General features: G+C 44.8%; 1 protein-coding gene across 1 annotated transcript in view; it reads left to right on the top strand.

Moving 5' to 3' along the window:
• Positions 1–27,847, top strand: part of LOC126184298 (protein trachealess-like) — a 310,612-nt gene that overhangs the window by 260,531 nt on the left and 22,234 nt on the right. The window contains exons 10-12 of the mRNA XM_049926675.1: positions 5,613–5,800; positions 15,135–15,480; positions 23,171–23,529. Coding sequence (XP_049782632.1) covers positions 5,613–5,800; positions 15,135–15,480; positions 23,171–23,529 — 893 coding nt within the window. The remainder of the gene's footprint in view (positions 1–5,612; positions 5,801–15,134; positions 15,481–23,170; positions 23,530–27,847) is intronic.

The following is a 27,847-nucleotide window of genomic DNA, read 5'->3' as shown; positions in this document are numbered from 1 at the left end:
GTGATCCTAACGAATGTTAGAATCTCTTAATCTAGGTTAGGTATCAGTGACGGCACACTTACAGGATCGATGAGGAGTAGCTAAATAATAAAGTAATCAAACAGTTTTTAAATCGAAGAAAATCGGGCTACCATACATCAAATTTGACACAATTGAAATAATAATCAGACAAGTCCTGTTATTTAGAGACTGTAGTCACAAAAACAGCAAATGCTGGAGATAAAAAAAGAATTACAACTGCAAAATATTGTTTAATGAAAGGAGAAACTGTTAGGAAAGAAATTACTCAGTGTGGAAGGGAAGAGAGAGCGTATCACGACGTTTGTGTGGAATATGCTGCTCTATGGTGGTTGAAGCTTGATTTAAAGGCGATCGAGATGTGATTGTGAGAAAACTAAGGATGTTCTGTTATGAAAATATGCAAAGAGGATCTGCACTGAAGTGACTTTAAAATAGCTAAAGAAGGAAGTAATTTCTGTGGCTACTTTTCAAGAGACGAAGACAGAATTTTTAACAATTTATTTATAAACAGTATTTCTTACAAATATTTTAGAAGGAAAAATCAGAGGTAAGAAAAACAGCAAGATAGAATCAAAAAAATACTGGACTAAACAATAATTTTACGTTATTAAGGAATGAAAGGAACAGAACAAAGCAGAGAGGAATGGTTTAAACACGGCACGGCCTTTAGGTTACTGAAATAAAGAAAAACATGGAAACTCAAATTTAATATGATATATAATTAATTTCAAATTCTCCGCTTTATTTACATTTAAAACTGTGCATCGTTGGTTACGTAGCCGTTTCAGTTTGTTGTCAGGCTCCAGTAGTGCAGTGATAACTACGCTCAAGGGGGCCGGGGCCTGAGTGACAGTAATGACACGTCGGCCATTATGTGCCGGCTGTACTTGGAGTCGATTCACAAATGTAATTTCCGTCCGTGGATCATTCTGTAACAGAGAAGGCACATGGCCTTAATCTCGACCCACCCTGCTTGATTTGCATATCGGAACCGAATGCATTAGAAGACGCCCCTTTCCACAATACGCATTTAACCTGGTTCTCTCCTTGTAGTTGATATAACGTGAATTTAGCTTAGACTTAAATGAGAACTACTTGCTAGTTGATGAGTATCACATGACTGAGATACTGTTCTCATTTCTGCTATTTCTCATTATTTTCATTTGTCTTCGACTTACTAAAAAATGGTTCAAATGGCTCTGAGCACTATGGGACTTAACATCTATGGTCATCAGTCCCCTAGAACTTAGAACTACTTAAACCTAACTAACCTAAGGACAGCACACAACACCCAGCCATCACGAGGCAGAGAAAATCCCTTACCCCGCCGGGAATCGAACCCAGGACCCCGGTCGTGGGAAGCGAGAACGCTACCGCACGACCACGAGATGCGGGCTCTTCGACTTACTCTAAACCCAAAGTCTGTACTCACTGGACTGCTCATTCCAGTCAGCAGGTTATGTAATTCTTGGCCGGCCGTGGTGGTCTAGCGGTTCTGGCGCTGCAGTCCGGAACCGCGGGACTGCTACGGTCGCAGGTTCGAATCCTGCCTCGGGCATGGGTGTGTGTGATGTCCTTAGGTTAGTTAGGTTTAAGTAGTTCTAAGTTCTAGGGGACTTATGACCTAAGATGTTGAGTCCCATAGTGCTCAGAGCCATTTGAACCATTTTTGTAATTCTTCTTCACTTTCATTGAGGATAGCAGTGTCATCAGCGAATCTTATCATTGGTATCCTTTCACCATGAATTTTAATTGCACTCTATCGTTATAGTTTACCCGTATTTTTCTCAGAATTTCGAACATCTTGCACCATTTGACATCTAATGGAAAAGTGCTCATAGTTCTTAATGTATGCTTTTTACTGCTCATGTTACTAGACACTTTTGTCTTGTTTTGGTCGGTACTGCCGCTTCTGAAAGTTTGTCGGTGGACTTATAGTTCGCCCTATTTCTCCTGACATGGCATTCGAACAAATGTAAGTTCCTGATTCGCTTGTAAAGTGTGTCTGTCCGCTAAGAGATACTTATTATAAATGTTTTCCTCTTGAAAATCACTCTGTCCATTTACTGGGGTAGGTAGTTTGCAGATAGCACATCTGCTTAGTAGACTCAGCTAGTTCGGTGAGATCGTGTCTTCCAAGGGCCAGCGAATTTAATAAAAAGACGCCTACCGACACCAGGAAGCGTCAGCGAACATTTTGCATCTAACAGAAGCCGTCTCCCACGATATAATCTATGAGCCCTAGACGTTAGTTGCGAAAACTTCGAAACCCCATGAATGCTGCCTGGTCAAAAGTATCCGCACACTTATTAGTGGACATTAATGTGGGCTGTGCCCACCCTTCGCCTCTATGACGGCTCGCACTCTGCTCGGGATTTAATTAAATGAAATGAAATGAGCTACGGCATTATTGGCCGGGAGGTCCCATCCGGGGAAGTTCGGCCGCCAGGTGCAAGTCTTGTTGCAGTCCTCGCCACATTGGGCGACTTGCGTGCAGGTGATGAGGATGAAATGATGAGGACAACACAACACCCAGTCCACTAGCGGAGAAAAATCTCCAACCCGGCCGGGAATCGAACCCGGGCCCGCTGCATGTGAGGCAAGCACGTTACCACCCAGCTGAGCAGGCAGACCCATTTAATGAGGTGTATGAGTGTCTGTTCATGAAAGGTAGTCCATTCATCCTCAGGAGCCGAAACCAGATAAGGTAGTTATGTAGCATGTTGAGGTCGGGAACGAAGTTGACACTCTAACTCATTCCAGAAGTGTTCCATTGGTATCAGGTCGGGGCTCTGGACAGGCTAGTCCATTTCAGGAATTTTATTGCCCACAAACCATTGCCTCACCAATGTTACTTTATGGCAGGTTGCATTGTCCTCATGAGTCAATCATCGTGTCTGAATTGTTCCTCTACTGTACGAAATACACAGTGCGATGAAATGTGTTAATGTCCTTAAGCACTTAGCGTTGTCTTATGCGGAATAACGGGGCCACACTGTGTCCAAGAAAAAGACTCCTATGCATAACATCACCTCCTCTGTACTTCACTGCTGGCACTGCACATGATGGCGGCTAACGCTCTCCAGGCATTCGCCAAACCCAAGACCTTTCGTCGAACTGTCATAGGGTATAGGGTGATTCATCACGCCAGATCACTCGTTTCCATCCACTGTCCAGTGGCGTCCCTCTTTTCACCGCCTCAAGCGCCACTTAGCACTGACTACATGATGTGTGGCTTGTGAGAAGCTGCTGGACCATTGTAGCCCACCTCCCCCCCCCCCCCATTTTTTTAACTCACTACGCACAGTCAGTGTTCTAGCTAGACTGCTGATAGCCTTTGAGATTCACGAATGATTACTTCCGATGATTTCATGCATTTTTTTACTACCACTCTGCAATGCTCGGCAGTCCCTGTCTGCTAGTACACGAGATCTACCTGCTCTTGGTTTAGCTTTGGCTCTTGCTTCTCGTTTTCACTTCACGAGCACATCACCAACAGTTGGCCTGGGCGCCGTTAGGAGGACTGAAACATCCGAAGTAGTTTTGATATTCAGGTGATATCCAAAAAATATTCCACGATCGAAGACACTGAGCCCTGCTGACTGACCCACTCTGATCGTAGTGCTTCTTTACTGACAACACTTTACTCCCCGCTTCGTTTTACACTGGCAGATCCGTCTCTCGTGGCATTTAGTGGGCAGTTGCATAGTTCATAAGGGCCTCCATATACTTTTGATCAGTTAGTGTATCTGCTGCTAGCCGATCTTTGAAATCATACAATATCGTAACGAAGCGGCAGCAAGGGCTCTGTTGTTGAACGTGAGCGAGATGTGTAGGCAGCAGCTGTGTGAACCAAGCACACTACTGCCAATAAAGCATGCTATTGATAGACGTATTTTCTTCTTCTTCTTCTTCTTCTTCTTCTTCTTCTTCTTCTTCTTTTTAAGGAAGTATAGGAAGATAGAAGTCAGTCGAAATCTCATTGGTATTTTATTGGTCCTGCATATTCACATTTCAGCTATAAGTGGCATCTTCAGTACATTTGAGTGGGTTACCATCCAAGAAACTCGCAGCAGTACATGATTAGATTAGATTAGACTCGATTAATTTTTCGTTCCGTAGACCTAAAAATGTGATGATTCTCGTGAGTGTGGAACATGTTAAAGAGTGTAAGATAAAAAGCATAGAACATTTGAATATAATACTGATTTCCCTGATCATTTGTCAGGAGATTGTGAAGATATGTGAATACGTTACAGTAAACTGGAACTGTTAATATTTACAGAGTTAATACATTGTCAGAATGAAACATAGTTATGCACCTTCAATAAATTTTTCATATGCAAAGTACGTAACCTTGATTGTTGTGAAGTGCTGTCAAAACTGAAATCTAACAGACGTTTTTACCTAAGCTGGTCTAACAGTTTCTGTTAAGATATTCATCTATAGAGCTGAAGTGTTCCTGGTGCGTCTGATACTCAGGTGATATCCAAAAACTAGTCCACGATCGAAGACAATGAGATCTCCTGATGCGGCTCATTCTGCTGTTACTGCTTCTGTACTGACAACACAGTACACACCGCTTCGTTTTATACTTGCAGGTTGGTCTTTCGTCACTTTACTAGTGTACAGGAAGAACGTAACTCACTCAAATGCACTGAAAATGGCTTTTTATAGCTGAAATCTGAATATGCAAGAGTCACGAAGAAAAGCAATGCGACTGCGACAGATTTCTATACTCCTATCCTTCCTCAAGTTAAGCTTTGGTCGTTGCGCACAAAGGTTCCTTATGGAACCAAAGTTTCTTTTTATTTTTTTTTAGAATCTTTATTCAATCCAATAATATCATACATAATAACCCACCACCTTATACATTAGTGGGTCTTAACATCTACAATACAATTCAATGATGTTAGCAGCATTTTCTATTTCTAGTTTTAATCTACTTACATGCTACAGGAAATGATGAGCTAGTTGTTCAATGGGTAAGAACTAACCTCTACTCTAACTATTCTAGAAGCTACTTCCAGCAGCGTTACAGGAGTGCCAGTTATTGTATAAACCTACTTTTTGGCCGTGCCCACCGATCTAATCCCAGTAAGCGTGCCCCTCGCACCGGGCTGGCCTTTAGAAAATCGCTGCAGGTTCTGTTTGGTGATGTCCTGATCTACTTCCTACTGACAATTATCTATCTACTAGGTCACTATCGGTGTGCAATTGTCAAGTTCGGGTGTTTGCGCACCTTCCCCCTGTTCCAGGACGTGGCGGATTAACCAAAGTTGTTTAAGACATATTTTCGGTAGGAGTCGTTTCTTCGTGATGCTACTTGGACGAAATGACTCTGCGATAATAGTGTGATTATACAGTCGCGGGCTGAAGGTTAGCCTGCTTTTTGTATGTAGAAGATAAGATGACGAAGCGGTTGGAGAACTGGCATGCCCCTCCCGGTTAATTCGTAACCTGTATCCTTTCTCGTGTTTTTCGGGCAGATTTAGCGTCTCTCTGTGCCTGCGCCCTCGGCGAGGGTCTATCTGGCCAGCCTCGATTTCATGTCTGAAGCAGAGAAAGACGACGGCGGGTTGCGGTTGCAGGTCGCAGCAGCGGCGCGGGCGCGGCCAGCCAGCAGCAGCCGCCGCAGCAGCCGCAGCCGGAGCCCCACCGGTCGCCGCCGGACCTGGAGGAGGGCTCTTCGCAGGGCGCGGCCGGCGCCGGCGCGGGCGCTGGCGCGGGGGAGCCGCACGGCAGACGGCTCGCCGCCCCCGCCCCCGGCCCATCGCAGGTAACGCCCCAGTCTGGGACGAGCCAGCACTGAGGAACCTACGGAGCTCAGTACGGGGGTCTTTCAATAAGTAACACAACACACTTTTTCTGAAAGTAGGTTGGTTTTATTCAGGATTCCAATACACCATACTATTCCCCACTCGCCGGCCGGTGTGGCCGAGCGGTTCTAGGCGCTACAGTCTGGAACCGCGCGACCGCTACTGTTGCAGGTTCGAATCCTGCCTCGGGCATGGATGTGTGTGATGTCTTTAGGTTTAAGTCGTTCTGAGTTCTAGGGGACTGATGACCTCAGCAGTTAAGTCCCATAGTGCTCAGAGCCATATTCCCCACTCTTTTTGCTACAGAACCCAATTTTTCGACGTAATCTCCGTTCAATACGACGGCCTTCGCTACCTTACTGGGAAGGCCCGTATGCCCGCACGCTACCGCTATACTGGTGGACGTCAGAGCCCACGTCTTGCTACATCAATAACCTGCCCATCATCCATGTAAGCTTCCCACGCATTGCACCTTTCATTGGGCGAAGCAGATGGAAGTCGGAAGGTGCGACGTCCGAGCTGTAGGATGGATGAGGAAGAACAGTCCAATGAAGTACTGTGACCTCTCGGATACGCGGGCTCTTGGGCGAGTGTGTCAGCACTACCTCCAGAGAAGTCCAGTTGAAGAGCGGATTGGATTGTGATCTGTCGGGCATGTCAGATGAGAGTGCCCGCACGTTCTATCTTTGCAGGAGTCACATCTATGTGCTGCCGGCCAGCACGGGGGAGGTCGGGCAGATTTGCGCGACCTTGTTGCAGTAATGACAGACACCACGTCCGCTGACTCACTGAGCGTTTGTTCATTGCCAGGTCTCCGTAGACATTTTGCAAGCGCCTATGAATATCTGCGATGCTCTAGTTTTTGCCAAAAGAAACTCAATTACTGCACTATGCTTGGAATGAACCTTCGTTACAGATTCCATTTTGCAGGCTACGTATAGCTCCGCCACCTATCGGAACTTCATGAAACTATAGGGGCTGAAGCGGGAAAATTCCGCAATGTCCCACAACAAATTCCGCATTTTTCCAACTGACTCTGGCCGAGAAAAAATTGTGTTGCATTACTTATTGGTTCAAAAAATGGTTCAAATGGCTCTGAGCACTATGCGACTCAACATCTTAGGTCATAAGTCCCCTAGAACTTAGAACTACTTAAACCTAACTAACCTAAGGACATCACACACACCCATGCCCGAGGCAGGATTCGAACCTGCGACCGTAGCACTCCCACGGTTCCGGACTGCAGCGCCAGAACCGCTAGACCACCGCGGCCGGCATTACTTATTGAACGCCGCTCGTACAGAGTTGGAATGACCACTCCGTGAAGCCGAAACGTGACTCTTGATGTCACAGCCCCCATGATAGCACAGGGAAAACTGGCAAATTGTTCTGTTAAACGGAAGAGTGGCAATTCTTGTGGGCGGCCCCTCCCGCCGGAGGTTCGAGTCCTGCCACAGGCATGGGTGTGTGTATTGTTCTTAGCATAAGTTAGTTTAAGTAGTGTGTAAGTCTAGGGACCGAGGACCTAAGCAGTTTGGTCCCTTAGGAACTCTCTCTCTCTCTCTCTCTCTCTCTCTCTCTCTCTCTCTCTCTCTCACACACACACACACACACACACACACACACACAAACGCGCGCGCAAAATTCTTGTTTACTGATACAACGTGACGCTGTCTAGTTTCAATTTGTGTTTCAATGAATGAATCATTAGAGAGTCGCAAACCTGAGAACTACTAACAACTCCGAATGTTACTCACCAACATGGCATAGCCACCAAACACCGTTATTGATATTTCAACTTGAGTCAGGAAGAAAGGTACATGCTTTGTGGGCTGATAGTGTTAGTGATTCTGAACAAAAAACTTAGTATCGACGGATGCCCTATTCCGAATGCTTTCCAAGATAGAACACATGTACGGTACATTGTTATTTATTTTCTGTATTATTCAAACATTGTCATTGTTTACAACGTACCACAGTGTTATAGAGGAAACTGGGACCAATAATTTTATACAGGACACTTTTGCTCCATCAATTCGGTAAACTATCCCAATTTAGCCTACAAAAACTACCTAAGCTACAGCACATGTGCATCGCCCAAGATTTTCAATATTCTCGCGCTCTCTTTGAACAAATTATGAGTCCTAATTGGTCTTTTTGGACGAAATTTAATTTAGTTTAATTTTGTATTGCGACACGTTTTCTTTGAAGGTTGCCATTTTCGAGTTATTCAAGAAAAACGTATAAAAGTGATATTAATGTGGTCTATCTCGGAAACAGTTTGGAGTATGGCGTAAGTCCATACGAAGTTTGTTGTTCAAAATCACTAATACTGTAACCCTCAAAGCCTGTGTCTTTCCTCCTGACTCACCCTGTATATGGAGAGACACCCTTTAGTACTCTTTGCAATGCATCGCACTATAGGTTTAGTTTGTAGCTCACTGAACGAATCACTAGAAATTCACGACCACTAATAACAACGCCGAACGCCCCTCACAAAAGTGTTCTAGCTGAAAAACAATGTCACGGATTTCTGCACAAAGGCGCCTTTAAGGAGGCTACAACGTGACATGGTCTAGGATTGGTTTGTAGTTTACTGAATGAATTGGTGGAAAGTTGCAAGCATAAGCACTATTAACAACTCCGAATGCTCCTCACGAACACAGCGTACCCGACAAATATCATCATAGATTTCTGGTCAAAGATGGCTTTTAGTAGACTCTACAACGTGACATCATATACGTATGTTTGGTTTGTAGTACGCTGAATGAAGCACCGGATAGTTCCAAGAGCAAGCACTACTAACAACTCTGAACGCCTCTCTTCTGGATAGTCGCCAGAACAAGCACTACTAACAACGCCCCTCATCACTACGGCGTAACCGACCAATACCGTCATGGTTTTCTGTGCGAAGACACCTTTAAGTACTTTCTTCAGTGTGATATTGTCTAGGTTTAGTTTGTAGTTCACTAAACGAGTCACTGGAAAGCCGCAAGCACAATCACTTCTAACTACGCTGAACACACTTCACCAATATGGCGCAGCCGCCAAACACCGTCACAAATTTTTGTGCCAACACTAAAGGGAGGTTGTTTTTATGCATTTCTACTTGGTTAACTCTAAAGATGCAATAGGAGAAAAATGTGATATTTCAACTAAAAGACACTTTCGTATCACGTTATGCACGTGCCACTGGGCTCGTGTGGGACATCTGTGTCTACGAAAAATCAGAATCTATACATTAAAATCGGCCTACTAGTGCCAATAATATTGACTCTATGTTCAACGGATGATTTTCATTGACACACAACCCCTAGAGTACGTGGCAGTGCATGGAATGGCTTGATATATACAGCGGTAGGTAATGCCATTTTCCTTTTTGAACTATTCGATGCATCGTAAGGGCAGGTAAAAGCATGTGAAGGAAAGAAGTTCGGATTTATACAAGGCATCAGTAAAAGGAGGAGGATCAATGATTACAATGGACGGCAATTGACACTTGATCGCCACGAATCCTTAAAAAAGATAGACTTAAACGTCTGTAACAAGTTAAATATGGACAACAAAAATAATGTCATAATCTTAACTACGTATTCCTCTAGTACAGTTAATAACACAAGTTCATGAACATGGGGATACTATTACAGATATAATTCGCTTTATGCAATTGGTGGATATGGAGGACAGTATGGGACGAAGGCTTCGAAAACGTTTCATTTAAACTCTCAGACATTAGCACGTTAGCCTTTAGGAATAGATGCACTAGGAATTTAAGTGTGCTGTACTGCTATAATCAGTTCCACTGGAGTGAAAGCAGGGAGAGAACAGTCATGTTACCAGCCGGATGCCATAATAGCGAAACCCACGTTAAATTCCATAATTGCAAGATGAGAAGATACCGTTACACATGTTGGTACTCATTCTGCCCGTAATTTCACGTATTACAACACAGAACACAGTATTGCTCATTGGATGCAAGATAAGGAACACATGGCAGGTTCTGCTCAGTACAATTATGTTCAATAACGGGTGGAGCCCAGTAGCTCGGATTAATATTCTCAAAAGACGGCTGCGGAATAACTGAGTGTGATCGGTGAAGGCTATGGTATTCTCATTTTATCAGCTCAGACTGAGTTTCGATTGACTAAGTTGCTACGGTGTTTAAAAGTTCGAAATAGCGTCATGCCTCTCACAGGGAGGCAACGCCTTAACCCTTACGTAAGTTCCTGTCGCGTAACGTCTCCGGGAAGCTCTGTTTTTATTTTAGTCGGTGGCATTTGCGACCAGAGGATTATTGAATGATTGCACAACTGATAAGCGCTTACGGGTATCATTAACTGTAATGGCATATCCGTGGAAGGATAGATAGCCGTGCCACCGGTAATCATAGATCTAAGGAAGTGACTGAATAGTATCAGCCCAATTAAACTTATTGATGTTAGTATGAAAAGGTGCAGTTTTTCGGTTCGATTCCCGGCGGGGTCTGGGATTTTCTCTGCCTCGTGATGACTGGGTGTTGTGTGATATCCTTAGGTTAGTTAGGTTTAAGTAGTTCTAAGTTCTAGGGGACTGATGAGCTCAGAAGTTAAGTCCCATAGTACTCAGAGCCATTTGAACCATAAATTAAATAATTCTTTTAACATATTTATTAAACACAGAGGCCAAAATTAACATCAACAAAGATGAGCATCACTTATTCCCCACATAGGCCGAGTTTAACATAAATAATTAGGAACCATTAAGCTCATGGAAATATGATAAACAAAAGACCTTAAATTAAAATTTCTGTAATAGTATAGAGGATTTATTTCTTGTAATCAAAACTAAACAAACTCTTTGAACTCTATAAATACTAGAAAATCACCCCAGAGGTACTTACTGGTTCTAACAGCAGTTTTGGCTACTTGGGAGTCAATATTACAAAGAGGACAATGTGCATACGCTTGAAACATTAAAAAAAAACTGTCGAGGTAGTGGAGTATGCAACTTCTACACGGACTTTAAAATAACATGATGAACATTAGAAAATAACAAACATAAGCAGTTATTCACAAGAGCAACCAAAGATAAATCCAATGCAAATAAAGGGACTGAAACGTGTGGATTAAACAAACTAACGGTAACCAGTTTGAACTAGGCCCACATCCCGAACGGTTGCTCGATTCAGTGCAGATTCTAAAATATACATACAGAAAATAAATTAAATTTACATAACATGTTAATGGCAAATAGCGCACAGGCCTTCAACCATGAGAAAGAAAATGAGGGTAGACAACAGAGTTCGCTTGACCCGTCAGTCATGGGATTAACAGACCAGAATTTACATAACTGTATAAATTACAACACACATATGGGACTTTTAATCTTAACTTACAAGGAAAAGTCTTAAAGAACCTAAACCCAGAGAGTTCAGGAACCAGTAGTGCAGGTAAAGGCTAATCTTTCTAAATCAACGTTAACTGACAATGAAAACATTTTTAATATACCTAAACATAGAAAACACATGCACCAGTAGTTCAGGTAAAAGAAAGTCTTTCTAGACCAGGTACTCACAAACAGAACAAGATAAAATGTAAGCCCTCTTTGAGCCGAATAAATGTTTAACTAGAGCACGTCCGTATTACCGGCGACTCTCCAGTAGGGTTAGAGACACTCCTCAAAGTAAACATCAGCCATCCAAACATGACGAGCGCACGTCCACAGTTTAGCAATCTCAGGATGCGATCCAGATAAACTTCTCACCAGTCAATCCGCAGCAGACTTCCAGTGTGAGCTACGCGCGCGTTTAACTTCCGCTCGAGGCACCGCAAAGGTGCCACGTACAGAGACATCAAAGAAACTGTAGTTATGTGACAAAACCCAAAGTCGTTCCATAACCAAAGCACGGCTCAGGAGCTTCGATATGGTACCAGAAATTATGTCGATGTCGGTGATGGAGGAACCTTAGTTGAGATGCGATTGCTTCAGATGATGGATAACCCAGCTTATTTCTTTGTAGCCTTTTACCATCGTGTGTGTTTTCCATGCACTTCTAAGGCTGCAGCTACTGTCTCGGTTAAAGTTGTATTTTCTTATCTCAATGGTTTCTTTGATGACAGACTCCCAGTATGTAGGTGCATGGCATTAAATATAACCCTGGTAGCATACGAAAGTATGGAAGTTTCGTGAATTCGGGATGTCTCCATGACGTAATTTGGACTACTACATATGAAAGTATCACACAGCCTATTGGTGTGACAACTAACTCCTGACGACAGTGACAGAGGAAGGCAATGAAAGCCTGTGCATGTAAACAAATCTGACGTGATAAAATACTAAAAAAATTTGACAATTAATGAAGTTGGTTTTTGTTATGTCGGTTCTTCAAGTAATCTATGCCCTACCAGTTAACTATGTCTTCTTTATAGCATCATTTGTCCTCCATCGACGTACATAAGACAGAATCAATCACACCTACCGGTGTGTCTCAAGACTTTGCCCTTTCCCTTCTCATTTACATCCTGTACACTGCAGGCATTACTAGTCGTACAACCCTCACCTATCCCCGGCATTATGCTCACGTCTCTGCATACCTAGATACCCCGCACAGGCTCCAATTCCTCTATGCCATCATCTTTGGCCGCACTACTCATCCCTTCCGTGGTCTAGGTTTCCTCATCTCTCCATCTGCAACTAATGTATTCCTCTCACTAGCACACTAAAGCATTTAGGACTAACACTCGACAGAAAAGTAATGTGAACTGCACACCCCCTTATCACCCATCACAAACGCCGGACACTCACTGAAACTACTAACCGACCTGCATCCTTCTACTATTTTCTTCACTTACAAATCCCACAGACACCCAATCCTAATTAATGCCATTGTTTTCTTGATCTCTGCCTTTTATAAATCCTACAAACTCCTAGATATCATAGAAAATCTGCTCATCGCCTCGCCTTCCATGTTCGCATACCATCCTCAACTCGCGTTCTGTATCAAAGCTCATCAATTTACCCCATCTTCTTCTCCTCTTGGAGCACCTTCGTACTCAATACATTAATCAGAAAACCTAACCGAGCACCCTCTAACCCACCCACTAATCAACAACCGAGGTACCCTGCTGCGACACTGCATCCACGTCCTACCTTCCATGCAACTCCATATCTTGGCCAAAGAAGAAATGTCTCTCGCGATACACCCTTCTTTCCAGCCCGAGTCAACAACTCTCCACATGACCCAATCCGACCACTTTCTCCCTTATCCATCCTCTCCCTCGATAACTATAAGCTGCTTTCTATGGTTCTACAAGGTCCCATTGTAGTATTCATCATATCACCTCCATCAGGAACATGACCATTTTTATGCACCACCAGCATCATCACTATAGCATGGAAGCATCAACTTCAGCTTCCATTATTGTGTAAAATCATTTAATTTAAATCATAAAAATATCTTCACCAATGTACGGCTTAAAACAGAATTTGTTTCAGCTGTTTTGTATAATTAAAACTTTGTTAAGCGTGTTAAACCTTTGGCTGAAGAGCCTCTGCCAGTCGCCTTTGCCCCTCAATTGGTCTGATTGTGTACTGAAATTGTCTAACAACTAAGTCGAAATTTGTGTCTAAGGAATATATGAATATACCCTGCCCACTCACACTAACTTGACCACCTGTCAAAGGACTGAGTAACCACCAGTTGTAGCACAGGCCGCTGTGAGACCTGCAGGAAGAGAGTCAGTGAGGTTCTGGAAGGTACTGACAGGATGTGGAGCCGTGCCGACTTCAGAGCCGTGGTCAGCTGAGCTACATTTCTCGGTTGCGGATCCATGCCTCGAACTGCGCGATCGAGGTGGTCCAACAGATTCTCGACTAGGTTTGAATCCGAGGAGTTTGGTCCCCAGGGGAGTACGGTAAACTCATCCTGGTGCTCTTAGAATGACGGACGTACAGTGCTAGCTGTGTGAGATGTTGCATTGTCCTGCTGGTATACGCTATCGGGTCGAGGAGAAACAAACTGCATGTACGGGTGGACATTGTCCTCAAGGATACATGCATACTTGTGTTGATCCATTGTACCTTCCAGAATAACCAGTTCACCCAGGGAATACCACGATAACAGTCTCTATATCATAACGTTCCCTCCTGGTTCCAGGGTGTTTCCTTTCAGATGTTTCACGTCGTACACGTCGACGGCCATCTGTCCAATGGAGAATAAAAAGCTATTCATCACCTGTCGCCGCTCAGAATACGTCCAGTTGCGATACTGTCGAGCAAATCTAGCCTTCGTCGGTGATGAACAGCAGTTACCATGCGTGCATGAGCCAGGCACCCGCTGTGGAGACCCATATACAGCAACGTTTGCTGAACAGTCATTGAGAAGGCCCTATTGGTAGCCCCTTGGCTATCAGTTGCTTGACAGTTACGAGTCTATTCGCACATTTCCGCAACCGTCGTTCACCCCTGTCATCTATAGCTCGTAGTGCACCACAGTTGCCTCGGCGCCGATTTTGCCATGCACGGTGTACTTTAACCACGGCGGTACGCGAACAGTTTATAAACTTAGCCGTTTCGGAAATCCTTCTACCCTTGGCCCGTAAGCCAATAATCATGCACTTCGAGATGTCAGCTAAAACTCTGCGTCTCCGCATCACGGCAACGACTGCACTGTTTGCGACGTCCCCCTGCTAGTGCTGCCACCTGCCGTCTGTGAGTGATTATCGCTCGTTGACTTCGAACATAGGCTGTTGTCACATTAATCTGACTGTACTGTATATAAAACTTACATTTAACGATATAGAAAATGTAAAGAACTGATTATTTATCGAGTCTGAATACATCGAATTAATCCCAAAGCCGGCCGGGGTGGCCGAGCGGTTCTAGGCGCTACAGTCTGGAACCGTGAGACCGCTACGGTCGCAGGAGGTTCGAATCCTGCCTCGGGCATGGACGTGTGTGGTGTCCTTAGGTTAGTTAGGCTTAAGTAGTTCTAAGTTCTAGGGGACTGATGACCTCAGATGTTAAGTCCCATAGTGCTCAGAGCCAATTGAACCTTTTTTTTTTAATCCCAAACAAAATGGATGAGTTCGATAGGAATTACAACATGAGATGGGATGAGGAGCTTAGCGTACCTTATTCAAGTTCCTGATGAATAAAGTGTGACAGTCTTAGCGAACGGACCATTTCCAACGACTCTGACGTCACACTGTAAGTTGTCTTTCACTTCTCCCCGTCATCCTCCTCGAAGTAGGCAGTCAGCTCGCTGCGCTGTGCCGAGAACGTGTGAGTGAGAGGGTGTTTTGTACGTTGCCGCAGCTCGGCGGCGGGCTGAGCATCCGCGCGCTCAAGAAGCTGGCGGCGACGCGCGGACGCCCGCACAAGCGCAAGCTGCTCTCTGACGAGGACAGCAGCTGCTGCAGCTCCGACGAAGACGACGAGGACGACGAGGACTCGTCGTCGGCGGCGGCGGCGGCGGCTGCGGCGGCGGCGTCGGTGGCGGCGTCGGCGGCGGCGGCGGTGGCGATGGCGGCGGCGGCGGCCAAGCGAGCGGCCGTGCTCAGCCCCGCGTCCTCGTCGTGCCACTCGTCGTCGGCGGCGGCCGCGCTGCCCTCCGACCACAGCCCCAAGCCCGACGACCCCGACGGCCAGCCCGGGCCCCCAGGTAAGCGCCAGTTCTCTCAACTCTAACCTCGGCTATTGCGAAAACGCCAGCGATATCGAAACGAAGGTTGCCTACTAGTGACAGGGCGCAAAGCGATCATCCTGACAAGTGCTTCCAGTTTCATAGTTTTTAAAATTATTTTACAGTTATCTAGTCCCCCTATTGTGGGCGGGCTGCCATCGGTCAAATTGCCCTCCTTCTGCCATTGTATTATAAAATTTACAATTTGAATATCAATTTTTAAGAAGGTAAAATAGGCGACGATGTTTATGAAAAGATGATTGTGATTTCGTGTACATTCTTTTTATTACGAGCATAATATGACGGGGCTCCTGCTAATTGTGAGTAGCTACTGGGATGTGGGAAGTGCTGGGGGAAGATGTTACATGCAGGGTGAAAATTATTTAAACCGGAGAATTCTAGGAGGTTGCATGGGACACCAAAACAATTGGCTGTGGTGTACGGGAAGGTGTCGTCGTTGAGTGACTGTAGGAGGATACGAGATGACTTGAGCACGATTTCTGATTGGTGTAAAGAATGGCAGCTAACTCTAAATATAGATAAATGTAAATTAATTCAGATGAATTGGAAAAAGAATCCTGTAATGTTTGAATACTCCATTAGTAGTGTAGCGCTTGACACAGTCACGTCGATTAAATATTTGGGCGTAACATTCCAGAGCGATATGAAGTGGGACAAGCATGCAATGGCAGTTGTGGGGAAGGCGGATAGTCGTCTTCGGTTCATTGGTAGAATTTTGGGAAGATATGGTTCATCTGTAAAGGAGACCGCTTATAAAACACTAATACGACCTATTCTTGAGTACTGCTCAAGCGTTTCTGATCCCTATCAGGTCGGATTGAGGGAGGGCATAGAAGCAATTCAGAGGCGGGCTGCTAGATTTGTTACTGGTAGGTTTGATCATCACGCGAGTGTTACGGAAATGCTTCAGGAACTCGGGTCGGAGTCTTTAGAGGAAAGGAGGCGTTCTTTTCGTGAATCGCCACTCAGGAAATTTAGAGAACCAGCATTTGAGGCTGACTGCAGTACAATTTTACTGCCGCCAACTTACATTTCGCGGAAAGACCACAAAGATAAGATAAGAGAGATTAGGGCTCGTACAGAGGCATATAGGCAGTCATTTTCCCCTCGTTCTGTTTGGGAGTGGAACAGGGAGAGAAGATGCTAGTTGTGGTACGAGGTACCCTCCGCCACGCACCGTATGGTGGATTGCGGAGTATGTATGTAGATGTAGATGTAGATGAAGCTTGAGCTTTTTCTCCTATAGCAAATTACCTATGAACATAATCGCTCTGAGCACTCGCATGAGGACGGATCAGACTAATGTCAGAAATTTCCTCTATGAGAATCCATTTCACTTACAGAGAGTGCACGACCTGGAAACATACAATTATCCTCTCAGAACACAGTTTTCGCATTTGCATGGAACAATGTCAAACGCATCCTACTTTTTCTGTCCTCTGTAGTGTTAACAGGTGAAGGAACGTTTGGGCGAGATTGGGTTTTCAACATCCGCAATTCGCATGTTTTGAGTGAGATTAATCTACATGTCACATTTACTCGCGCTCGTCAATTGCAGTTCTACTTGAATGTGTGGGCAGATGTTGTTGGTGACTGTTTAATTGGGCTGTATCTTCTATTTAGGCCATTAAATGACAGGCATTATTATTGTTTCCTCCCCAGACCATTGTCAGAGTTGTTGGGTGACGTGCCACTCGCTAAAAGACAGCGCACTTTGTTCCAGCATTACGCGGCGCCGGCACATTTTGGTCGTCCTGTGCGTCGATTCTTGAACGGACAGTTTCCAGAAAAGTGAATTGGCAGTGGCAGTCCTGTACCATAACCTACTCGATTCCCTATTTGACATCTCTGGGCTTTTATGTGTGACGTGAAATGTGTAACCTTGTTTACAAAGCCTCTGTTGAATCAGAAGAGGACCTGATTGCCCAGATACCAGCAGCAGCAGCAGCTGCAGTAAGAATTAAGGACACTCGTGCAGTCTTTGACCGTGTTAGATAGAACATGACGTGCCGGTGTTACCTTTGCTTACAAGTCAAGGGAGGCATTTTTGAACCTCTACTGCAAATGAGGTAATTGTGTTTTGTTAATGTTGTTATCTCTTGATAATAAAGGATTAAAAACTTGTTTGTATAACTTTTTGTCCTCACGGGAAAAAACATTAGAAAAAGTGTTTTCATTGTCTCACGCAACCTCCCAGAGTCTATTAGTTCAGTTAATTTAAAAAATCCTCACAGGAAAATATGACATTAAAGAAAAGCATATTTTTTTCGGTATCCTGTGCAACTTGCCAAAGTTTGTGGGTTTAAATAATTTTCACCCTATAGAAAAAAAATCTGGGAAGGAAGTGATAGGAGGGGTGTAGATATTGAGTGAGATGTCAGCTGGGCAAAGAACTTTTATTTACGATGGTTAGAGTAGATTATGGTTCCAAGGAAGAAGAAATTTCAGGGATGAGTTCATGGTCTGAGAGTGGAAGGTGACTTGAATTATTTTGGAAAAGCTCATAGTGTGTTTGGAGATAAAGAGAAGGTGGAATGTGCTCCTAGAGGAACGGCCTACTGGCTTTCAAGGATGGAGAAGACTATAGGGTTGTTGGGAATCAATTTTACGGGAGATGTAGGAGAGGCGAAAGTGTTCTAGATGTGGGAACTTTATGAGCTGCTCCAGGATACGAGTGGGAGAAGGTAGTCGGATACCGAAAGCGATGTCAAGTGCATGTTATTCCAGGATTTGGTGGGAGCGGAAGTTTGTGCTGCAGGGGCATAGTAAGAAAGGGGCAGACTCGGGTTTTATGTGTGTAAATGATGGTTGGTTAGTAGTTGTAGTCTAATTTGGGCTCTCTTTTGTATGGTTACTAGCTGAGGGTTGCAGGTTAGTTTTTCATCGAGTATTCCTTTATTTTGTTACTTTTTGCAATCAGACCCAGATGACTGCGCGACGTCACAGTTAAGGCTCTCCATCTGCTTCTGTCTTTTGCTGTCAGTCTCCAGTTCCCTAAGACTCCCAACTGCAACAAGTCTTGTCTTACTCCATCCATCCACCTCTTCCTGGGTCTTCCCACTAGTCTGCTGCCGGATGAGATCCATTGCACTTTTGCGCTGTCTCGTTGTTTCCATTCTCTCTACGTGTCCAGCCCATTGGAGTCTTTTGCTTTTCATATTACAACGATGTTAGCCTCCTTGCATAGCTCTTCTAGTTCTGGATTGCGCGCCTTCTCTATTCTCCACCAGTTATATCCCAGACCGTGCCATATATTTGTCTGTGGCCGTACTCTCAAATGTTAGCAGTCGGTTAAAGTCATTCTTTCGACTACTCCAGAGTTGATAACCATATTGATGTTTTATATAGTCTTAGTTGTAGTTGTTTAGATACGTTTCTAGATTTTAATACAGGATTTAGAGAGTAATACCATCTGTTTCCTGGCTACAGTCTTACTCTAATCTCTGCTTAAGTTGATATCACCTTACTTCACTAAAAACTGACCCAAGATATTCGATTCCTTTCACACGCTTGTAACTGAAATAGTTCACTGTCAGATATTGTGAGTTATGGAACTTTCTTTCAATGGGCATTTAGTCAATGTTTCAGTGTCCGTCCCTGGTAGCTGAGTGGTCAGCGCGACGTAATGTCATACCTAACGGCCCGGGTTCGATTCCCGGCTGGGTCGGAGATTTTCTCCGCTCAGGGACTGAGTATTGTGTTGTCCTTATCATCATCATTTCATCCCCATCGACACGCAAGTCTCCGAAGTGGCGTCAACTCGAAAGACTTGCACCAGGCGAACGGTCTACCCGACGGGAGGCCTTAGCCACACGGAAAAAAAAGTGTTTCAGTTCTAATTTGTTCCCAGAATATCGGTGCCACTAGTTCCATGGTCTTAACATTTCCTTTGAGTTCTTCTTGTGTGCACTCTATTAGGCAAATGTCATCCGCACAGGCCAGATAGGCAATATTCTCATTGTCGATTTGAGTACCCTGAAATTTCTCTTTGTTGAACTCCCGCTTTATCTTTTCGAGTGCCAGATTGAAAAGGTCAAGTAATAATCAATTTCCTTGTCTTAACGCTGTTTCATTTAGGCGTATTGGACACTTATAGATTTCCGGGACGGAATATTTGGGTGTCTGAGTGTTTACTGGAATGATAGAAAGGTATCGCTGGTTGCGCCTGAAAGTGAAGTTGTCGAGATGCAGTTGGAGGATTCGTTGGGAAATCTTTTCATACAAGTCTCTAAAAAGTTTTACTTCTAATTTTAACAAGTGCTATAATGTTATATGCCTTCTTTCAAGAGCTCCAAAAGGGCGTTTCGAAATGATGCCGAAAAACGTCGAGGTCTGCATAATTTCCGTGCCGTGTGGTGTCGTTCGATGGAATTTCCAGACGTGAGTTTGTATACTTACTTTGTTAATCCGAACACCTCGGCGTGTTCCTATATATATTGACGCTCCCTGCAGAGAACCAGTACTCACAAACGCATTACAAAACCATAGCTGAGATAATATTTACGAGTCGCTTGTACGAAATTTCGCTCGGATATCTTCTACTCTCCTGAGAATAAACTTGTGACCATGAGTTAAGGTATCACCGAGATTTACGAGAAACCTGTTACGTGGCGACAACGTGACCACTAACGTGTCTTGGCAGTATTATGACACGTGACAAGTGACATGAACACGAAATGTTGCAGAAAACCAGCCATGGGTGCACTTAATGGGTGTGGTGTTTGTCGGTCAGTATGAGATGCGATGCCTTTGCTTGGAAATACAAGATGCACAACAACACTACTGCAAATCATATCACTGGACTAACACCCTCTGGATGTCAGCAGTGGTCCGCGGTGGCGGTATTAAGTCTGCAGTCCTTCGAGCTAGATTGTAACAAGCATTTTCAACCGAAAAACTAAAAACGAGATGGGATCTATAGGCGCTTGATTTCTTCAGGTAGTCGTCCACTAGACAAACCCTCTTTGGAACAGGCATAATCATCTTTCAGGTGGAACGAAGTAGATGCACATTCCATTTAAGATGCCATCATTATAGATCGCAGCCATCACAGTATGCTCGGACAATACACATCGTTGTACGTGACCCTAGACATGCCGTTCCAGACATCGCTAATCGCTCTCTTTGCAGACTGTGAGGATTTCAGCGTTCACAAGGGACGCTGGTTATGTGAGTGTCCTGGAAAACGCTTCAGGTCTGCTCATACGCCAGCAGAGATCTACTCCCATTGTTAGTAGCAATCACTACATCGATTGTTAGAGCAACCGCGTCTTCTGCCGTCGGTATATTCCGCAAAATTTGTGGAATTCGCGAATGGTTTCTGAGACTAACTACAATTCTAAATTCCCCATACTCCACGTCACTTGCGTTTTCTAAACAAACCAGAAGAACAGAGCACTACTACATTAAAAAATACTACTGCTTAAACACTGATAAACGTTCAAAGTGCCTTCCGGTACATTATCTGTGACTGTTCAAATCAACAGTGGCCCTAGGAAATGGTCGCGACTGTGTGGGTGATGCTGGCGAAGGCGACAGTTTACTCCGATACAATAAATCTGCTTCAATAACTTCGTCACTGCACCACTCGTACTTTCACGGCCACTCGCACTATGTGTGGAGTGCTCTAAGCCTGATTCGAGGATTTCTCTGGCGCCTGTTGAAGTATTCCTTGTACAATTGGCCTACCTTTTACCTGATTTTCACCAATAGCTCCGCTTGCTGGTCCTGACGGGCCATTCGATACCGACCATCTGCCGTGACATCCTCTGTCATTGGTGATATTCGGATGTGGTATGGAGGGGCCTGGGACCAGCACGTCGCTCTTGCCGCCGTTGTCCGTTTCCCACTCGTAGGAGACACTACGTCTCACTCTGTTAGCTCCTCAGTTGGCATCACGAGACTGAGCGCAACCTTTTCCACCACCCGACGCTGCAAGTATCTCATAAGAAAGACTAATAACAGCAATAGCAGGCAAGTTTCATACAGCAATCAGATGATGGGTGATGACTCTACAAAAGTTCACTTCCCGACACCTGCTGAGATCCTAGCACTCTTTCGAGTCACAAGGGCTAAATGCCACCGAATTACTCAGAAATCAATTAGAACATCTGATATGCCATATAGACTTTGTGGAGCAGTTGATGGTTTTCAATAACTTTACCCAGAACCTCTTCTGGGACCCCTTAATAATTCTGTGACATTTAGATGGTAGGTACCTAATTACTGGTGTAAGAGCAGTCTCCTGAACGTCCAAAAAGAGTTAGCACAGCAATGACGAATACTTCACTGAAGTGACAGCCTCCACCAGCCAGCATCCACCATACTGCTCTCTCAGCCGTTGTCAGGTTGCCATCTATTTAAACCGCTAGTTGTTAATAAAGTTAACTGGCATCACGAATCTGCACCCCTTTCCAGTCTACCCATCAAGGGCAAATCCCTAGCAGTACTGGCAACGGAATCTGGGTCCTCTGCGTAGCAGTCAGACACTCTAATTACTTAGCTATGGAGGCGGACTTAGAGATGTTGGACGAAAATATGGGATTACAAAAAACATAACACATTACCAAGCCTAAAACGGTGTAAGAAAATCGCTAGCATTCAAAAGAGCTTCCATTAGTCTCGGAATGGATAAACACAGTCCTGTACGGTTTTCAAAGGAATGTCATACCACTCTTCCTGCAAGATAATGGCAACTTCAAGTAAAGATGATGAAGGCGAATTATGCACCCTTCTCACCAAAGTAGACCACAAAGGCTCAAAATATTGAGATCTGGCGATTGTAGTGGCCAGAGGAGAAGCGACACTTCATCCTCATGCTCACAAAACCAGTCCTGCACGATGTGAGTTGTATGAACAGGAGTCTTGTCGCAGCATCACTATTCGGGAAGAAACGTTGTACCATAGGATAGACCTAATCAGCCAAAATGGTCACACAATTACTCCTGGCAGTAATGCGACCTTCTAGAGTAACCATGGGACTCATACAATATCACAATACGGTTGCCCAAATCATCACAGAACTCCCGCCATGTTGGGACGTAAACACGGCCAGAAGTTGGAAACAGTGTGAATCAAGACTCATCCGACCAAATTATTTTCTTCCACTGCTCTATGGTCCAGGTTTTATGACTTCAGTTTTTGTGTTGCAGGTATTTGCTTCAGTGATGAGTGGTTTTGGAATTCCCTGCTTCTGGAGGTCCCTTCGTGTTGTTTTTGTTCTGACAGGGTTCGCGAGTGCGACATTCAATTCTGCAGTGTCTTTTACAACACTCATTCTCATAGTTTTCGTCACCATCTTCTCCATTGAGCGTCTGCCACTTTCACTCAATACACATTTTTGTCCTGATTTTGACTTGGCAGATGACGCTTTTCCACTTTCCCTTAATGCGGTATAAACCTTATGCCGCGGTGACTCTTGAAACACCAAACACTTCGGCTGCTTTGGTCATAGAAGCAAACCTGCAAGCTTGAGTAGCATTTGCGTTTATGTTCAAGCATGCATTTCTCGCGGCGTTTTCATATTTTCGTCCAACCCTTGTATTTTACTATCTCTATTTCGTATAAGATCCACAACAGCTTCAAAATTTCATCTGGCGGCCCTGCCAGGATCCCACGAAGAAGACTAACGCAACTTCGACACTGACAGGTGGTGGCGGAGCAGGGGGCGGCGGTACGTCGGTGAAAGACCTGGAGCACGCCATGTCGAAGCACCTCCCGGCGGCCACACCACCACAACAGCAGCAGCAGCAGCCAACGGACTTCAGCACGGACGCGCTTCTGAAGCAGCAACAGCAACAGCAGCAGCAGCAGCAGCGGAGTACGATCCAGTGGATCGGCGCGCATCACCTGGGGGCGCACGGCGCGCACCAGGCGACGGCGGCCGGCCCGCTGCCCGCGTCGGCGCTGCTGCGCCAGCTGTACGCCAACCGCGAGAGCGTCATCCGCGCCAACGTGCACGCTGCCGCCGCCGCGCGCGGATCCTCCGCCTACTACACCGCCGACCAGGTTAGTCAGCGAATCAAACCAAATACTGGCCTACCTCACAAGTTTCGATCGCCTTCTCTATAGATAAACTGCACTACTTGAAAGTTGCCAACAACTAACAATGTGTGGTTGTGTAGTTTTGGCGGTACTGGGGCAGCGAAGCATTGAACGAAAGCAGGAAGGTTAGAATCTGACGTTCCATCAATTTCTAGGTCACTAGAGAAGGAACCCTACTACATACGGGAAAGGATAAGAGGAAGGAACCGGCTCTGCATTGCTCACATTTTAAATCAGTCTAAGTAAGGGTCGACAAACTCGCTTTGACCCGCGAGACATGGCTAAACTTCTCACTCCTCCAACGTCAGTATTTACACTACTGGCCATTAAAATTGCTGCACCACGAAGATGACGTGCTACACATGCGAAATTTAACTTACAGGAAGAAGATGCTGTGATATGCAAATCATTAGCTTTTCAGAGCCTTCACACAAGGTTGGCGCCGGTGGCGACACCTATAAAGTGCTGACATGAGGAAAGTTTCCAACCGATTTCTCATACACGAACCGCAGTTGACCGGCGTTTCCTGGTGTAACGTTGCTGTGATGCCTCGTGGAAGGAGGAGAAATGCGTACCATCACGTTTCCGACTTTGATAAAGGTCGGATTGTAGCCTATCGCGATTGCGGTTCATCGTATCACGGCATTGCTACTCGCGTTGGTCGAGATCCAATGACTGTTAGCAGAATATGGAATCGGTGGGTTCAGGAGGGTAATACGGAACGCCGTGCTGGATCCGAACGGCCTCGTATCACTACCAGTCGAGATGACAGGCATCTTATCCGCATGGCTCTAACGGACCGTGCAGCCACGTCTCGATCCCTGAGTCAACAAATGGTTCAAATGGCTCTGAGCACTATGGGACTTAACATCTTAGGTCATCAGTCCCCTAGAACTTAGAACTACTTAAACCTAACTAACCTAAGGACATCACACAACACCCAGCCATCACGAGACAGAGAAAATCCCTGACCCCGCCGAGAATCGAACCCGGGAACCCGGGCGTGGGAAGCGAGAACGCTACCGCATGACCACGAGATGCGGGCCTGAGTCAACAGATGGGGACGTTTGTTACGACCCGTGGCTCTACCCTTCATTCGATCCCTGCGCAACCCTACATTTCAGCAGGATAATGCACGACCGCATGTTGCAGGCCCTGTACGGGCCTTTCTGGATACAGAAAATGTTCGACTGCTGCCCTAGCCAGCACATTATCCAGATTTCTCACCAATTGAAAACGTCTGGTCAATGGTGGCCGAGCAGGTGGCTCATCAGAATACGCCAGTCACTACTCTTGATTAACTGTGGTATCGTGTTGAAGCTGCATGGGCACCTGTACCTGTACACGCCATCGAAGCTCTGTTTGACTCAATGCCCAGGCGTATCAAGGCCGTTATTACGGCCTGAAGTGGTTGTTCTGGGTACTGATTTCTCAGGATCTATGCACCCAAATTGCGTGAAAATCACATGTCAGTTCTAGTATAATATATTTGTCCAATGAATACCCGTTTGTCATCTGCATTTCTTCTTGGTGTAGCAATTTTAATGGCCAGTAGTGTAAAACCCTTTAGCTACTTAACTACTCGATGTCCGGTCTCTGGGCTGGAATATATACACAGCTATCAGTCCATACCTTGCCTTCAGCTGGTCTCTACTGTTGTGTACGTCTTCGTACACAGTGATAAGGAGAGGTGGGCTACAGAGTGCTGCGGCTACTGTCGTCGTACGAAAGCTGGACAAGAGCAGAAATGATTAGCGAACAAGTTAACACAGCAAACAGAAGATTTAAGTAATTTGTATTTCTCCGAGCGTACGAAGACTCATTACAAATAATACAGCAATAAATATAGTTCAGCTCTCAGTGTCAACAAGGATGAGGCTCTCTGAACTAAAGAACGAAACAGGGTATCGGGGCCGCGACTATGCGGCATCTGCGTAGCGTCATGTAGCGACGTGGTCCAACGCGAGTGGGCTGTGCGCCTACCGCCGGACGTCCTATACTGCGGCAGAAGACGGCGCTCGTAGTCCACAGCCGCTGGAGGCGTGGCTAAGTTGGTGCGCACCATTGGCTCCGCTAGATCCCGCGCGACCACTGTCGGGAAATAAGTAATTCCGTTGCCAGCTTTATGACGCCCGTGGGATGACATCGATATGTGATACCACACCTAGCAATGTCTATAGTGACAAAACAAGAATACAGATCAAAGTCGATAGTCAAAAGTCACACAAAAATACCAGCTCTTCAAGTTCCCATGAAAACAAATGTAAACTTGTTTCTTCACTTAGACCTGGCCAAGTCTGTCTGTCCCATAAAAATCTCACCTCCAGCTAGCTAACGAATCCTTGATTTGATACCAGCTTTTCCTCACCTTACACTTGGGGCACCACAACTCATACTCTAGTTCATTCAGTTTTCCGTATCGGAAGAAATACTTCGTGCATCACGGTGGTTCACAAAGTCTCTGAACTCATAAACTAGTAATACATTTCAGAAAGTCCGCCATTCTAACGTCCAAAAGGGCTACTGATCGAATTCCCCGATTTACTAAACTTCAGAGTGCAAGAATCGAATATTGGATAGAACTTATATTAAATGATTTATGTAACTATTGGTTGTTTCAAGAAATTCGGCAGTCCAATAAATCCTAAAGGCACATCTTAAATCATACGAGGGTTGGAACTTAAATAGTGCCAACTATTTATTCACAGCCGATACAAAAGAGTTACATGTTTGCACCTGTTACTGTCCTTCAAAGTAGTCGCCAGCGTTGCGTAGAACCCGTTGCCAGCGTTGTGGAAGGCGTAGTACACCGTTAGCAGAGCATGTTCTGTTGATGGTGCAAATGGAGCGGTCTAAAGTTATGGTGACTCTCGTGTACGACTGTGATGGTGTTATCCTAACGCATTACGTTCCTCCACGGCACACCGTCAGTGCACAGTACTACTGCCCATTTTCGGAGCATCATCTGCTACCAGCTTTTCGAAAGAAGCGGCGACACTTTCTGTGCAACCCACCCATCAATTTGCACGACAATGCGCGGGCGCATACAGCGCTAGCTATGGCTGCTCTGTTCGGTCGATGGAACTGGGAAGTACTGTACCATCCACCATACTCCTCGGACTTAAGTCCTTGTGACTTTGATTTGATTCCGAAGATGAAGGAACCACATAGTGGCATTCACTTCAGAACTGTTCCAGAGATTCGACGGGCAGTAGACCGCTCCATTCGCACCATCAATAGAACAGGCTCTGCTAACGGTATACTACGTCTTCCACATCGCTGGCAACAGTCTCTACACATCGCTGGTAACTACTTTGAAGGACAGTAAAAGGTGCAAACAAGTAATTCTTTTGTATCGGTTGTGAATAAATAGTTGCCATTATTTAAGTTCCAGCCCTAGTACCTAACTAGTAAATAAACGTTTCACGATTTCTGGTATACTATTGAAAATAACTGTTCTTAAATAATGTATACTTCAGATCAAAGTAAGTGTATGTAATTCTTTATGTAGGTTTCCGTTATTTCTAGTACTAACTCCGTCATCCAGGCTGTTGGCTGAGAAAATGGATAAGTTGTCCCATTTACTATAAATTTCATTAAAGAATCAATACCCTTCTACCTGACAGTATACCCAATTATTTGGCCAATTTTATGCGGGGCTTTATTATATTTACACTACCAATAATCATGTTACACACTATCTTACTTTTCCTAATGAGTTTTTCCAAAATACAACACCGTATGACGTAACTGAAGAAAATTAAACAATTTACGCCACATTTCAATTATTTTCACCTTATCTGATCGCATCATATTGCAGATACACTTGCTTAGGCGTTTCAGAATTATTTGTATTGCATGTTCCTCTCAGTCGAATTTGTAATCAATTCCAGACATTTGATGGTGTCAGATGGAATGAACACAGCGAGTCTTTTCAAAGTTTACTGAAAATGAATTGGCTAAAAACCATTTGTCAATCTTCATGGAGGTTTCATTAACTGTCCTTTCTAAAACTATGCTTGACTTGTCATTTATCACAAAAATTTTATCAGTTTCCAGTTTTAAAAAATTTGAATTCAGCAACGCTATTGATAGGTAGCTAGCATGCTCAACAAAACAGAGATTCTAAGATGGAATCTTGGGGGACACTACAGATAAATACTTCCCAGCCGGCTGACAACATGGCAGCTTAAGTAGTGTGCTTTTTGTACTGACTCCTCTTGTTCCCATTACAGCAAAAACTTCCCGTGACACAATTATATTCTCATTCACATAAAAGAGC

Source organism: Schistocerca cancellata, chromosome 4 (genome assembly GCF_023864275.1).
Source record: "Schistocerca cancellata isolate TAMUIC-IGC-003103 chromosome 4, iqSchCanc2.1, whole genome shotgun sequence".
NCBI classification, from domain to species: Eukaryota; Metazoa; Arthropoda; class Insecta; order Orthoptera; family Acrididae; genus Schistocerca; species Schistocerca cancellata.
Note: the sequence above shows the minus strand (reverse complement) of the source record. Positions and strands in the feature narration are given on the sequence as shown.